This window comes from Gossypium arboreum, chromosome 3 (genome assembly GCF_025698485.1).
Source record: "Gossypium arboreum isolate Shixiya-1 chromosome 3, ASM2569848v2, whole genome shotgun sequence".
Lineage (NCBI taxonomy): Eukaryota > Viridiplantae > Streptophyta > Magnoliopsida > Malvales > Malvaceae > Gossypium > Gossypium arboreum.
The window spans coordinates 10218337-10234000 of NC_069072.1; the positions used below are offsets into that span (position 1 = coordinate 10218337).

The 15664-nt window shown below is 32.8% G+C and overlaps 2 protein-coding genes across 3 annotated transcripts; one reads left to right on the forward strand and one right to left on the reverse strand.

Annotated features, from left to right (window-relative positions):
• Positions 1–4601: 4601 nt before the first annotated feature.
• LOC108455989 (uncharacterized) lies at positions 4602–6772 on the forward strand. 2 transcript variants are annotated; one of them, XR_008279945.1, is made up of 3 exons: positions 4616–5234; positions 5884–5975; positions 6696–6772. XR_008279945.1 is itself a non-coding variant. In XM_017754577.2 (2 exons), exon 1 carries the CDS (start codon positions 4751–4753, stop codon positions 5219–5221), a length of 471 nt encoding a protein of 156 aa, XP_017610066.1. In that variant the 5' UTR covers positions 4602–4750; the 3' UTR covers positions 5222–5234; positions 5884–6037. The 2 variants fall into 2 exon arrangements, 1 of the variants encoding a protein (XP_017610066.1); XM_017754577.2 differs by lacking the exon at positions 6696–6772 and having other exon boundaries at positions 4602–5234; positions 5884–6037.
• A 452-nt stretch (positions 6773–7224) lies between these two features.
• On the reverse strand, positions 7225–14981 carry LOC108456975 (vacuolar-sorting protein BRO1). The gene is made up of 8 exons (XM_017755750.2): positions 14077–14981; positions 12476–13426; positions 12120–12209; positions 11783–11851; positions 9491–9631; positions 8514–8562; positions 8099–8202; positions 7225–7999 (listed from the first exon to the last, which is right to left on the reverse strand). The coding sequence occupies exons 1-8, from the start codon at positions 14755–14757 to the stop codon at positions 7475–7477; spliced, it is 2610 nt and encodes an 869-aa protein (XP_017611239.1). The 5' UTR covers positions 14758–14981; the 3' UTR covers positions 7225–7474.
• Between the last annotated feature and the right edge of the window lie 683 nt (positions 14982–15664).

Consider the following 15664-nt stretch of genomic DNA (forward strand, 5'->3'; position numbering starts at 1 on the left):
AAACCATAGGTGTCTTAATTGAGTATGCCATCAACAGTAGTTTATATCCCCACTGGTAGAGTCTTTCCAAATCAAGTAATTTGGATTAGAACTGAGACTGCAAAGTATGCATGAATTCTGTCCATTGGTTCAACTCCCATTAAAATAAATGGATGCCCATGTTCCAACTCCAGTGCTTTCCCATCCTAAGCCAAGCAGAGTAAAAGCTTGGACCACTAGCATTGTGATGTCAAGAAGGAGTTGTAATACTTTGGTTAAATGGAGTTGCCTCGCAGAGGTTGGATCAAATTAAATACGGATGATTAATTATTATTCATGTTTGAGTGTTAATTACTTACAATATATATTTAAATATAAATATTAAGTATTGAACACATTACTTTCTTTTTTATAAAATTATAAATGTTTTTATCGATTTTACGAGTTTTATTCAAATCGAAGATTATATCAAATAATAATTGATCCGAAATTCATTACTTGCCAAGTAACATAGTGGATTTAGAATATTTTTCTGCTACTATTTTTGGAACAGTAAGCAAAAAAGTTTAACGCGAACACAAAAAGACTCAAAATTAAATCTAGACATCTCCATCTTATATGTGCTTAGAATTGGTAAAGGTAGATAGAAACTTCAAATCAACAGAAAGATATCGGGTTAATTCTATTATTAGTTCCTATACTTTGCGAAAGTTATGCATTTAGTTCTTATATTTTAATTTGACCAATACTTTTCGAATTAGTTAATTTTAGGCCCTGTACTATTTTAAATTTTAAAATTTTAGTTCTTTTCTTTTTATTACCTGCGTAGTTTGACTTTGCTACTTGTTTTTAGCTTTGCTGCGATTTATCATCTTTTTTTTTTCTTTTTTAAATTCTTGTATTTGCTCTAGTTTTGCTGTGTGATTGTTTGTCTATTTTGTGTTTTTTTGTTGTTAGTTTTGTGTTATAATTTGTTCCAAAGTTAGATTTCAAATTTTTAGATTTATAATTAGGGCTTATTGGATTTACTGGTATTTTTAGTCAAATCTAACTGTTCATCAGACCCTGATATTGCCTTTTGTTCTTGTAATTTTAGATATTAAAACTAAATAATAATTTCTATATAACGTTAAACAACAGTAGGAGGCAAAATATAGTTTGGGGTGGAATTGAGCAAAGGCTTCAGAACTGTGATTTTGAGTTGAGTATCACAGCTGTGAACTAATTTTCTCATCAAATACCATAATCTGATGGACATTTATATGCAAGAATTGGAGAGAAGAAGAGAAGAACTTGAAGAATTGCTCTTGGGAGAAAGGGTATGAGAGAATGTGGGTGATTAAGTCAAATGGAGAAAGGGACATCTTGTCCTTGTTGTGTGCAAGTGTTTTCTCCCTGAGACAGGCAAGGAACCTAACATCAAGAATGGTTCAACTTAAAGATGCTTCCTTGTACTCATTCTAATCCTCTTTAGATTTTCCAATGCTTTCTTCAAGTAGGATACTAAGAATTTCCTGTACTATTCTTTCTGATTGCTTATAAAATAGTTTGCTCATTAGAACCTTCATTTTCTCTTGTCTTTTATTTATTTGTGTAAATCATTTTTCTTTGTTTAGTGACACAACGAATCTTTGAACATAATTTCTGTTGAGTTACATATAAATGATTTTTAAAAAATTGTGTATAGTTTAAAGTTCAAAGTTCAAATTTCAAAAATAAAACATAATATAATATATATCATAGAAAATAAATATTATTCAATTAAAATATATTTTTTAAAGTTTATATTTTTTAGCGGCGTTTGTAAAAAAAGCATCGCTAAAGGTCTATTATATAGTGGCATTTTTAAAAAAAGCGCCGCTAAAGGTCATAGTCTTTAGCGGTGTTTGCTATAGCGGTGCTTTTTGTGACGCTTGTGAAAACACCGCTAATAGTTCTAGCAGCGATTTAAGGCCAAAAAAAACGCCACTAAAAGTCTGTTCTCCTGTAGTGAGGTGAAACTACAACAACAGCATGGACATTGGATTGCTTATATTACATGAGATATCTTAAGCCAATTAAAATTTTTTGTCACCAATTTGTATCTGATTCAACCTTACACATTTCCCCCCGAGCATTTTGAATTTTCCATTTCTCAAAAAAATTTCATTCTTTTCTCTTTCTTTATCGAATCCTACGAATCAATCTAATAATTATAGAATTGAATTTCTATCTTGTTTACTTGAATCACATGAAATTTTATCTAACTTCATATATCATATAATATATGTGGAATGTATAAAATATAAAATACGTATGAACGGAAGAAGAAAAATGATACTCAAATTTTAATTTATGCATGTTTGTATATTTTATCGTGTTAGTTTTGTTTTGTGGTGTAACAAATTTTTTTTATTTTTAGAATTACTATAATTGCCTTCATCCATTTTATGATGTGAGGCTAAACTTATTTGGGTCGAGGTGATATTTAGGTAAAACTCTCTCAACAATAACGAATCCAAAATTTAAACTCAGCCTAAATTCACGGAAAAGAGTTTTCTTTCACTTCTTTCAATCATTTAACATAACTTGTTTTAATTATTTTAATATTTTATAGATAATGTTTTCATTCCTTCCATAATTTGGATAATTTTATTAGAATATTTTAATTTTAATTCTAAATTAATTATATAAAAAATGAATCAGTACGTCAATTAATATAAATTTTATGTTTAATTAAGGTGTAACAAATGTGCATATTACTTGCATATGTTTCCTAAAGATAATCATGTTTAAGTTATATAAGGTGTATAATAGTATAAGATGTAAGAAGTGTAGAAAATCATTAAAATGAAAGTGGTTCACAATGTGAATAGTGTGAAGAGCCTCTAGAGGTAGTGGTTTAGAGTTGTTGAGGTTGTATTTGAGTAAAATGTATGCCACATATCCGATCTTATGTCTTGTTCTATTTTGAGAAAGGGAATATTGATAGGTGAATAAGAGTTTGGAGTGGATCTCTTGTTGCATGATTGTCTCCTAGGTAAAGCAATTTAAACCTAAATTAAAATATGATATTGATTTGATCACTTTTGAAGTTGATGAGTTTGAAATTTTGAATATATTAATAAAAATAATATGTAGTGATTTGTGTTGAAGCGATACTAAATTTCACAATGGCATAGGTGTTCAAGCATGAAGAACATAGAAATTAGATTCAAATATGCTATAAGTCATTATACTTTTTGAAAATTAAGAATTCAATCCTGTACTTTTATTTTATGAAATTTAATCTCTATTTTTAAATTTCAAAATTCAGATCTAATTGTTAATGTTATTTAAATTTTTATTAAATTTATTGTTATGATATTTTGAAATAAAAAAAACTTACTTAGTAGTCATGTGATTAAAAATAATAATTTTGTAATCAATTTAAATTTAAAAAAAATAACCGTATTAATATTTAAACTTAAATTTTAAAATTTGAAAAGTAAAAAAAGTTACACTAGATTTATAATTTTCAAAAAATATAATGTATGATTTTAAGGTAGAAATTAAGAAAATGTAAGTAGGAGTGGACGGTGTTGTTTTTGGTGCCTCGAAGGGTGACACGTGATTCTATTCTTTCTAGAAAGGAGATGTGCGGTGGAAAAGGAGATGAAATGCCCGATTCACGTGCCTCTCATTTTATGACAATAGAGTTTCATGCTTTGGTTAGGGAAGAGATTGAATCACTATTTCCTAATATTATAAAATATGTTTTTTAATTACAATGACAGGGTTATGTAAAACCTAAATAACAATTATAATTAACACGACTTAAATTTAGGTCACATTTAGAATAATAAAACTCTTCATATATTATGTAAATAATTTAAAAATTATAAAAATTCATAAAAGAAAGGGGGTCATTTTAGCCATTCATTTAATTTTTCGTCTCTTTTAGTCCTTAAATTTGTATTGTTTATTAAATCACTCCAAAATAGATGGAAAAGTTAACATCTGTTAACTTATTTACATGTATGCCACATTAGCAATTAATTTTTAAAATTTTAAAATATTAAAAAATAATTAATTGCTGACGTGGCGGCATCCACATGGCAATTCATGTGCATGTCATGTTAATAAAGTTAATAAACATTATATTTTGCTATCCATTTTTGTGATGATTTGACAAATACAAAGTTAATGACTAAAAGAGTCGAATAATTTAATAGAGGGCTAAAATGATTACTTTTATAATATCCTTATAATTTTGATTTAATATAAATATTAATACTTAAATTGAATTGAATCACAATTTCAGATGAAATTAGCATTTCATTTAGAAAAAAAATATTGTATGTTTTAAATGTAGAAAAAATATGAGATCTGGATTCATTATACTAAAATGTTTCATTTCAAGTAGATATTATATTAATTAATATAAATTTGTTAAATAAATATATAAAAATGATAAATGGTTTCCAGTCATCATCGAAAGACCAAAGTGGGTATAAATTTAGAATTTTCTTGGAAAATGCAGCCTCTGGGCTGGCTCTTGGGTCCTACCTTTTCATCTCTTCCAAGAGAAAAGAAAATTCTATTCAAAGACTGCCCTTTTGAAAATTAATAAAGAAAAAGCATGCAAAAGTCTCCAACATAGATTCCTTTCTTTTGCTTTCAAGCAACCAATACCCCCCAAAATCTCAATCCATCCTTCTGCTGCCAAAGTTTCAAATTCCAAACCCTCCCAATCACTTCACTTAAAATTTCCCCATATAACCCTTCAACACAGACCCAACCTGAAACCAATATGACGACGCTGCAGAAATTCAAGCTATTGGCGACACAATGCGGCGTCACCCAAAGCCCAACACGAAGTCCAAGGACGAGCCCCCTCCTCAACTTCCGCCGCCCTAAAACCACACTCCGAATGCTTCTTACCAGAAGCGGTAGTCGCAAATCGTCAAGTTGCCGGGAAATGGCGTATCCACAGAGTTTCTTCGGCATTTCAGGTGAGAAAAAGAAGGGCGACAAGGATTTAAGTGGTCGCACTTTGAAGGATTTATTCGTATCATCAGGAGGAGGATACGAGGAGGACCAAGGAAAAGTGGTGAAGGAGGAATTTGGCGGGAAGGGCGACGTTCAAGTGGCGACGAAACTTGGCGGTGTGAATGGGTTGGGAGGTGAAGCGGGATCGGCACGGGCAGGGTGGATTGGGTTTAGGCATAGGATGGTGTTGAGGAAGGCTTGGCGTCCCATGCTTCAGACCATCCCTGAGTAATCATATTATTTGGGTGAGGCGTTTAAATCTCTTCTTAAACGCATTTCTTTCTTAAAACCAAAATTTTGCTTCTTCTTCTTCTCTCTCTCTCTCTCTCCCCCTTGTATCCAAATGCTGGGCTTCAGATTGATATATTGTTAAAAGATGACACGTGTTCTATTTAATATGTGATAATATTTAAACTTTTTTATTTTGATTTTATGGATTTCTAATAATTTATCAAACGTTAACTATTATTCGTAAATTAAATTATTTTCTTATTTTAAATGTTTTTCATAAATTAAATTATTTAGATATTAAATGTTTTTCTTATTTTAATTTATCAACATTCAAATCTTTGTCAAACCTAAATTTTCAACCTTCACATACGTTGATTTTTCAATTCAACCAAACTCTCCATAATTACAACAAATATACAATAATTATTTATTTTTAGAGATAAAATGTGATTTGTTCTATGAGGTTTGTTTCATAATTATCTCTTTAAAATTTTAAAATATTTTTCACTATCATAAAAATTAAAATTAATTACATAAATCGAGATTTTTGTTCTAACCTTATTATTTGTCAGATTCATCAAATTAGACTTGGGATCATTCAACGTATCAGACTTTCCTTCTCCATACCCATAAATCATATCCATGGATTTTGATATATTGTAGGAATAAAAGAATGCAGATGGGATTGGGAATCTGAAAAGAAGGAAATAAAATTGGGAGCAATATTGTCGCCGGAATTCATGAGTTTGATATGGGTAAAATTCCTGTTAAGTATTTCTATTACAAAGATTAGATCAATTTAATCCTTATACATGAATTTACAAATCTAAAAAAAAAAAACTATAAAAACTATAAAACTTTTAAAATATTAACATTGTTAAACAATAAATGTTAACTCTTTTTCTTAAATTTTTTTAATAATACATAAATTAAATTGATCCGGCTAGTTCAATTTAATCCAATCCCTAGAATAAAAGAAGCTACTAGGTACTTTCACCGTTTTATATGTTATTGATTTGTTTTATATAAACTTTGATGTTTGTTTTATAACTTTTTATTTTTTATTTTTACTTTACGAAAATTAATAAATTAGTCATTCTACTCTAATTTGTAAGAAGTTGGCTCTCATGCTTTATGAAATTTGAGATGTTAGTCTCTATTTGGATAAAATTGTTAGACCTAATTGACATGAAATGAATTAGCAAAACCATTTTATATGAAAAATAAAAAGAATTAGTAAAAATCAATAATTCAAGTTCAACATTTAGACTAATTCTGAAAAACTAAATAGATGTTAAATTCTCAGAGGGCTGCCGTACAATTATGTTATGTTATAACTTCCTTTGTATCATGTTTCATCTTGTTTGTATTATTTATTATTTATTATTTATTATTATATTATATTCCAAGTTATTATAATTTTTTAATAATTTTGCCCCATTTATTTATCATATTCTTTTATACTTTCTTTTTAGGTTGGTTCTACGTGATTATTCATCCAACAATCATATTTTAATTATTGAAATTCTCATAATGGGTCGATTTTTTCTCACATATGCACGCATATATTATTAACCAGCGTAATAATATTTGGACCTGTCTTAAGCCCAGTTTATGTCGCCTATTCTTCTCAACTTCATAGTTACTAATCTTAATCTGATTTTTTTTTTTATATTTTCAATACTTTTCAAGACAATTCATCGTTACCTCTTAATATTTCCAAAGCCCAATCATATTTTTTTTTTTAAAAATGCTTATAAATAAAATAAAAACTACATTAAAAACTGAAAAAAAGAAATCGATGGAATGAAGTTGGAGCTTCAACATTAAAACAAATGTCAAACCGTTCACTATGAATTCTTCATTAGTAAATTCTCTTCAAAGACGGCTAAACTGTGATGACTAGGTAGCTATTTACACTAAATAAAAACAGACCAAAATAGAAACAAAATAATCCAAAATATGAACCCGTAGATGGTGCTAATATCGTTAGGATCCCTACAATAAGGAAAAAAAAGTCATTGACATATAGAAAAGCATGAAAGAAAATCAGGCCATCACATACAAATTATTAGGACCAACAGACGTCAAATGCCCAAAATGAATATGTTACACGACAAGATCTACGTGAATCCAATATCCATTGCACAGCAGGTAAGAAGCAAAAAAAAAAAAAAAATACAACATACAGTAAATCATTATATATCACGATTAAAAAATATTATTTATAAAGGAGAAAGGTTGGACTAGATGATCATTGCTTATAATAGCCACTTTGGTGGGGATGATACGGATTTGGAATGGTATATGGAGGTCGAGGATGAGACCCAGATTGCTCTGCAGGGGCATTATAATATGGCCCACGCCACCCAGGATAGGCAGGTTGGCCGTATTCATGGCCAACGGGTGCATGTTGTTGGGCATGTGGGGGAGGATAAGGAGCACCGGTTGATGGGGGAACATGGTAAGGAGATGGTTGCTGTGGGGCAGTATATGGGGGAGGAGGATGACCATACCCATGCATTGGCTGCTCAGGAGGCCTATAATAAGGGGTTTGCGGTGAAGGATGGGATATACTCTGAGATTCTGTTAGTTGCTGTGTACTGGATCTTGGATTTTGACGGGGCTGTCCAACTGAAGGGTACGGCCCTGTGCTCTCACGGTCCTGGAAGTTGAAACCTGCCATTTGCCTTTGAACATCTTCCATCATTTCTCGACACTGGATGTTTCGAGTCATCACAAAATCACTACATTGCTGCTTGATATTATTGATTGCATCCTGTTTAATAAAAGCAGCACTTTTAATATATATGCATGAAAAACTTAACAATAATGACCTTAACATGCTGCCCTCAGTACCAGATGTGAAATTGCTTACCTGAAGAGTAACATAAAACTTTAGGCCCTCGTTAATATTTTCCTTGATTTCTTTACACTTGGCTAAAGCTGATTGAATTTGTTTGTAACACTTCTCTCGTGATGCTGAAATAAATAGTGATATAAAGCATAAAACAACAGATCTTGTCAGAAAATCAATACAAAGTTGCAAACATAAAAAAAATTAAAGACTGAATAACCATACAAATCATCACACTAAATAATGGACATGGCTGTTATAACTAATAGAACTTTAGACAAGTACTGGTTCCAAAATCTGTGCAATGTAATTAGAATTACATATTAAGACAAACCATACAGTACAGATCTTCAGTGTTGGGCCAGACACATCAAGCACAAAAAGTACAATGCATGCATCTGAGATTCCCTTAAAACAATTAATAGGTTTTTAATACCTTTATAATCTTCAAGATTAAAGACAGCACCAAACTCTTCATTCTGAACCTGCAGAAGGCATTTCAAACAATGGCGTCAATCATTCAGGGTACATTTCCTAATAATCAGCAAAGACGAAAATCCAAAATACAGCATTAGAAGCAGAAAGCAACTAGTGCAAATTAACTTCATGTCAGGACCAAAGTTAATGCAACCAAGTCTATCTCTATCCTTATAAATTTACCAAAAAGAAAAACTATTTTTCTTAAATAAAACAAGTAGGACAAATATACAATAAATATATTTTTAGGGTTTAAAGAAACTATGGTACTGAAACTTTCCAGTTTTATTTTTAAACCCCATGTTCTAAGGGTACCAAATGGCTCAGGATACTATGCCACAATTTTAAAAGTGACTTTGAATGTGTGATAGTCCAAGATTGAATTAGACATAGCAAGGCAAGGCATAGCTTGTGGACTGGCAACCAAACAAATGACACACAGAAACTTTCTCACTCCAAAAATAGATTATGCAAGAACCAAAAGATGGCATATTTATGTCTCCAATAAATGTACTCAAATTAATCAAAGTACTTTTTTTTCAATATTCACAAGAAATATTCTTTTCTTTGGTTATGACAGCTCATATAAATAAGTTTATTATTCAGGATGCCAATGATAAATAAGGAGTTATTATATGCAACCAGAAACATGGAGCAAACATCACAGCCACTCTCAGAATGAAGAGCCCACTTCCTTTTACCATTAAAACTAAAAGTGTCTTGTGAACCATATCCTCCAGTGCCTTATGGGGGCCAAACAATGACAAGGAAAATGAGAATATGTGATATTCACTTGACTACAAACTATCCCTAGCTTTAAAATCAATTATCGAACATTCTATTCAGGGTACTAAAACACAGTTGTCTCGAAGTATCATATGCTGTGTTGAGAAAATCCAAAGGACCACGAAAAAATAAAAAGAAGAGATAATAGACCTGAATTTGCATCAATAATTGTTCTTGTGCCTCAATGTTTTGGGCAATTTCCTCACAAATGTGATCATACTTCGCTATCTCCTTCCTGAAAAGATCCTCATAGGAGCCGGTGGACGTCATCAACTTAGGTAGTATGTCATCCTGCACCAATTTATCATCTAAGACTACTAAAGTGTATGACAAATACCAATAACTGAGCTATGACAACAGAAACTAGACAAACAAGCAATTTAAATGAGCATTAACTGATATGAAATATAATTTTATGCTAATATGAAGCCTGAAAGGTCTAACAATATAAAGAGAAAGCTTGAGGAAAGGAAATAGTCAGACAAGACAAATTTGATGCGATCACTTCTAAAGCAAAAAGACAACAACATCAAGAATTTCTCTTCCATAATACATTCAACGAAGAACAATAGTGCCAAAATCACAATTGAATTTCTTTCCCTAGTGAATTGCTCCAGCCATCCAATAAGAGAACCAAATATTGTTTTCATCCTCACAGATCAAAACATCACATTTTAATTCTCATGTTCCCAATATGTATCTAAAACGCCTTCTGAGTGAGGAACAATTAGCCAGCCATTAAATTGCTAGTTGGCAAGATATGCTAACCAGTGTCTGGTAAGTCATTAAATGAATACTTTATTATTCATATCAAAAAAAAAATGGAGCCCAAAAACGGGGGGAAAGCTTTACTGTAGAAACACTGTTGAATCATACCAACCATCGGGTATCATTGCCACACTTGACAGCAAAACCATGAATGTCAACCCTAAAATAGGCTTTCAGCAATTGATGATTTTCAAATATAGAAAGGAAAGCACAAGCATGAAATAAAACCTCATTTCCCATTTTCCTATAAGCTCAATGAATCACAATTTGGAACGCCAACAATCACCATTGGAACTGGAATCTCTTATAGAAACAATCCATCAAACACCTCCACGTGATCACATGACCCACATTTCCCACACATAGACCTAAGCTTAGTTCCAAAACACAGATTCAATCACAAATCAAGATTTTATCACATGAGAGCAAATTTTCATCCTTGGGAAAGAGATTTCTTGCTTGCACAAATTTCAAGCAATGAATAAATCTCAGCTGGTCTGGACATTAGTTTAGTTCTTGTTCGTATTATGTTTCTTTTTCTTATCTAGTTATCAAAAACGATAAAAGACATAAAAAAAAATATACCAATTCAAAGTTTATCCAAACATTGCAGATCAAAGGAAATAGCAAGAGGAAGTGGCATTTCTTAGGGCCAATGAAGGGAAAAAAAAAAAAAAAAGAAACAAAACTTTAGAGAGGGAGAGCAAGTTCACAGGTTTAAATAAAGGATTGAGAGGAGATGAAAGAAAAGGAAAAGAAAGAAAAACAGAGAAAAAGAAGAAGAAGACTGGCAGACCACCAGGCTTATTTATGAAAGCATTGACACGCAGAGTGGGAAAAAAGAGAAGAGAAAATGGGAAAGCATGGCAAGCGAACCAAAAAATACAGAAAAATGCAAGAGAGAAGAGAAGTAGTCTGCTGCTGGAGGTGTAGAGACGGAAAGGAAGGCATTCGATTTTCTTTTTCTTTCTGTAATAGACAAGAACAAGTACAGCTGAAGGGACTGCTTCTTTTGCTTTTGTTTCAGCTAGTAAAAATTTAATAAATTTATGCAGACGAGTGTCTGGGAAGTTACAGCAAGGCGAATTTAGACTGATGAAAATAATTTTCAAATGCAAACCGGAAAGTTTCAAGGAAAAAATGGTGCTTGGAATGAGAGGGAAAAAGGTGTTCAAGTCCAACTTTTGGGATGGGACAAGGGACAGGAGGCACAGATATAATCCTAGATCATCATAGTATGTCAAAAGAATCAAAACAACAGAGAATCACAGAATAGAAACTACACATCTAAAGAAGGGTTGATCTCCTTTTTCAAGGAAATAGAGATAAAATATGCTCGATTATTTATTGGATCATAAAACCCACTTTTCGAAGATCTCTTCCCTCTCTTCAGATTGAACATCAATTGCAATGATTCAATAAACAGCCAACAGGATAAATGTAGTTAAATAATACCCCTCTCCCCTCCCTCAAGAAATGTATAAGAAGATTTCTCCTCATACAGCTTGAAAAAAATGATTAAAGTTATGCCTACACATGGAATTATAATGTTAAACGCGTTCAGGTACCATTTAGATAAAATAACAGTGAAACAGAATGCCTAGCACACTGGTTAAGGTGATATATAATAAGAAAAGCATGCAGAAAATACATAGCACAAACAGTTAACTTCACCTTTCTTTTCATCTCTTTAAGCATGTCTTCAAGGCCCGCCCTCTGAGCACCTAGAGTCTCTAATTGCCTCTGCAAAGAAAATATAGGAGATATTAACCATGTTGTATACATAAAACTAAAATTTTGTTTTGACTTGTAAAACAGGAAAAAGACAATATCAACTCAATGACTTGCTTTGTAGCTTAAGGGTGCAAAAGTAACATAAGATAAAATAACACTTTTCACTTTGTGCCCTATCCTTTTTTCTTTTTATCCTCGGGGTATGGGGTCCTTGAGGGGAAAACTGAAGCATAGGCTAAATACTCAAGAAATTTTGGATTAGAAAAGTAGAAATTACCAAGCTCTGCTTCAGGGCCCCAACTATAGCATCTTCATTGGCATCCAAAGACATTATTGGCCTTGAAAGACTTGGTAGGGCAGCTTCTATCTGATAACAGAATATGAACATATAAGCAAAAGGATACCCATAAAAAAGAATAGTCAATCCATCACTTCAGTTATGTTATTGAAAAGAATAAGCAATAAGGTTTTCACACACATATATTCACAATCAAAACAGTATGCAAAAAGCAGTACCAGCCAATTTAAAGGAAGCAAACTAATATCAATTGCATCCTCAAAGACCAGGCAAAATAACTTATACTTAACTTGTAATGCATAAATACAGAAACAACAAATAACAATTCAACATACCGGTCTGTGGTTAAGGATTGACATCAGTGAAGCATGCTCTCTCACTGAACGCTCAATTCGAACATCACTTTCGCCAGCTTGCTTTAAGTTAGCAGCAAATTTATTTAACCTTTCCTGCAAAGTCTTTGTCAGAGTGCTTGACTGTGGCCTGGTCCATCGTGTTCCAAACTGACTTCTAAACTGAGCATCCTCTGCAGCTTCTTTCTGCAAAAGCTCCTCAGTCTGTACCAGCAATTCCTGATTGACCCTCCTTAGATCCCTAAGTTGTTGTAACTCACCCTCCAGACCAGCTGGGCCCCCACTAGCTTGCACCTTTTCTACTTCATTCTTAAGATCTTCTGGAAGACTAAAATTCCCTTCCAGAGCAAGAATTGAATCTGGCAAGTCCATTTCCTTAAGCCTAACACGGGTTAGCTCACTTCCTTGCTGCAATTTCTCAGCCTGTGTCCTGATGACATCATCAGCCATTTCAGTATACCTGGAAAGAGCCTTTGCACTGCTGTCAGGAACAAGACTTGCAAATATCTTCTCCTTGCTTGCATCCAACACATCATTCATTTGCATCGACTTCACCATCGAAAATGCAGGGAGAGGAGGTAAGGAACTAGGAGAAGGAACCCTCATAAGATAAACCCTGTCATTTTCCTTCATAGCCCTCTCCAGGTTGCGATTAAGATTAACTTCTAACTTGCTAATTGCATCCAGAAGCTGTGCAGGAGCCCCTTTTGATGATTTCTTTGTCTCAGTTAAAGTACTAACTCCACTCCTCAAACGGGCAATTTCTTCTGCAATCTCTTCCTTCTCATGTAGCTCCAAACCATACCTATAGCAAGCTTCTGCATAAAAAAGAGCTGCCTTAAGCTGCACATGTGCAATCCATGCTTTTTCAAAATGGTCCTTCAAAGGAGCTGCATTTAATGCGGCTAAAGCTTCCTCATAGTATAGTCCAACCTACAAACCATCGCATTAATCCTAAATAAAAAAATAATGCAAATTCCACAAGTAAGCATGAAAGAACAATTACATAGCTCTGTGTTTTTAGTTTTCTACTAGTGCAAATGATTCCTCAAGTGAAATAACTAAAGCTCCGTTACTTTTTAGTCCATTACTTTCTAATAAATAAAACTGCAACATTCATAATCTCCAATACTTCTCAGTGCATTACTTTCTAATACATAATGAATCACCAATCATAAGTATGGCTTTCACAATTAGTAAGTGGATTCTACACATATGAATGATAATGATTAGTGTATTGAGAAGTAATGAACAAAATCATATGGGATTCACATTTGGATTTGATTTTACTTCAAAAAAGAAAAAAGGAAATAGTATACAGCAAAAATAACTATTAATCAAAAACAACCCCAACGATCAAAATGCAAAACCAATTTTAATATAACTAATCAGTAAAAAGTATTTATTCTTAAAAAATGATTTTTTTTTTAATTCTTCATAAAAACTAGAAATTAAAAGTTAACCTCATGTGCTTGATAAGCCCTCGCCAAAACAAAATATACTAATTCATCCCAAAAAATACAGATTCCAATTGTCAATCAGGTTCAAAGCAAAAATAAGATTAAAAAAAAAAAAAAACCAACCTGCCTAGAAATCTTGGCGCAAACTCCAGGAGTACTTCCTTTAGCGATGGTATTTTCAAAAACACACTCTTGAGCTTGAGCCAACATCAACCTCTCCAACATCCCAGCACACTCCACCGACAAATCGACGGTCGTACTGTTCCCCATGGACGCCTTTGTCGACGCATTATCTCTGAGGAAGGCAAACGACCCAGCCGCCGCGATAAACGCATGAGACGCTTGTCTCCTCCCTTCCACCGTAGCCCTATCGTAAGACAAGCCAATCTGACTATAAACAGCCCCGAGATTAAACAAAATGGCGGCTTTTTCTAAATGGATGTTTTGTTGAACCGCTTTTTGCTTCTGCTTAAATGCGTCAAACCAAGTGAATTGGATTGAATTGATGTGATCTCTATCGGAGGAAATTGGGAAACGGGTTTCAATTAGGCATAGGGCTTTGAAGTAAGAGGTGAGGAGGTCGCGTCGGGTTGTTGGGGCTGGGTCGGGAACGCGTTCGATGTCAGAGCGGAGGGTTTTGACGGTGGAAAGGTCATCTTCGAGGTTGACGGCTTCGCGTTCGGAGTATGTGAAGCATATGTATTGGCGGAGAGGGCGGTAGAGGTCGATGGAATTGGTTTTTTTCTCATAGATTGCTAGCATGAGGTTGGTAACTGTCGCCGAGGAGGAGGACGCGGAGGCCATGGCGACGGCGATGTTGGTGGAGATCGAATTTTAGGTGAGCGGAAACAGAGTTTGACGATGAGAAGAAAAACGAAATGGGAAAAAAAAAGGGGGAAGAGAGGAGAGAGTTTTCTTACTGGCAAAGGAAGGAAATTTCGAGGAGAACAAATAGATTTGCACGTCTTCGAGGTCCCACGCGCTTGAACCGGTATGGCTTCTGTTTTAAAAACCGGTAAAACTACTTGAAATCGGTTTAACCAGTTAGATCCATAGAATTATATTTGATAGAATTATATTTGATTATAGGTCGGATGGGTTGCAAAATTGTAAACCCATTTTCTAGAATTGCTATAAATTATATCTAAACTCAGACCCATATTAAAAATATTAAATCTAAACTTTTTATTTGTATTAATTTTTTAATATAAAATAATTTTAAAAATATAATATATCATATACACTAAAAATATTAAAATAAATAATTCTTAGCAAATTAAAAATACATTTAAAAAATCTTTGTACTTAAATAACACTAACTTAATTACAATTTAACAAGTAAATACTTCTAAACTAGTAACAAAATTAACCATAAAATCCTCTCAAAGCCCGACCCATTTAGAAAACGAACATTATTTTTTGTTAAAACCTATTTTTCGAGTCTCTTTTTTCTCAAATCCTCCCACTTTTCTAGTTGACCTTCGAGCCTAGACGAGTGTCCTGATCTATGATCAGGTTTATATAAAACCATAAAAAATAATGTAAATCTAATTATGTAGCAATCAATTTGGTCCTTCTATTTTTATAAAAATTAAGAATTTAGCTCAATTAGATAACACTTTTGGACTTTCAATTTAAATCTTTTACTCGAAAATTAGTTGTTCTACTATTTATATATAAGGGAGAGAGATCCACTTGCATGAAGTAAAAC

What these genes read in the sequence shown, in the direction of transcription:
- LOC108455989 (XM_017754577.2), top strand. Translation starts at nt 4,751, where the DNA reads ATGACGACGCTGCAGAAATTCAAGCTATTGGCGACACAATGCGGCGTC.
- LOC108456975 (XM_017755750.2), bottom strand. Translation starts at nt 14,757, where the DNA reads ATGGCCTCCGCGTCCTCCTCCTCGGCGACAGTTACCAACCTCATGCTA. An exon ending in TTAAAGAGATGAAAAGAAAG is followed by an intron (nt 9,632 to 11,782) that starts GTGAAGTTAACT and finishes AAATTGGTGCAG; the next exon opens with GATGACATACTACCTAAGTT. An exon ending in AATTATTGATGCAAATTCAG is followed by an intron (nt 8,563 to 9,490) that starts GTCTATTATCTC and finishes TGCCTTCTGCAG; the next exon opens with GTTCAGAATGAAGAGTTTGG.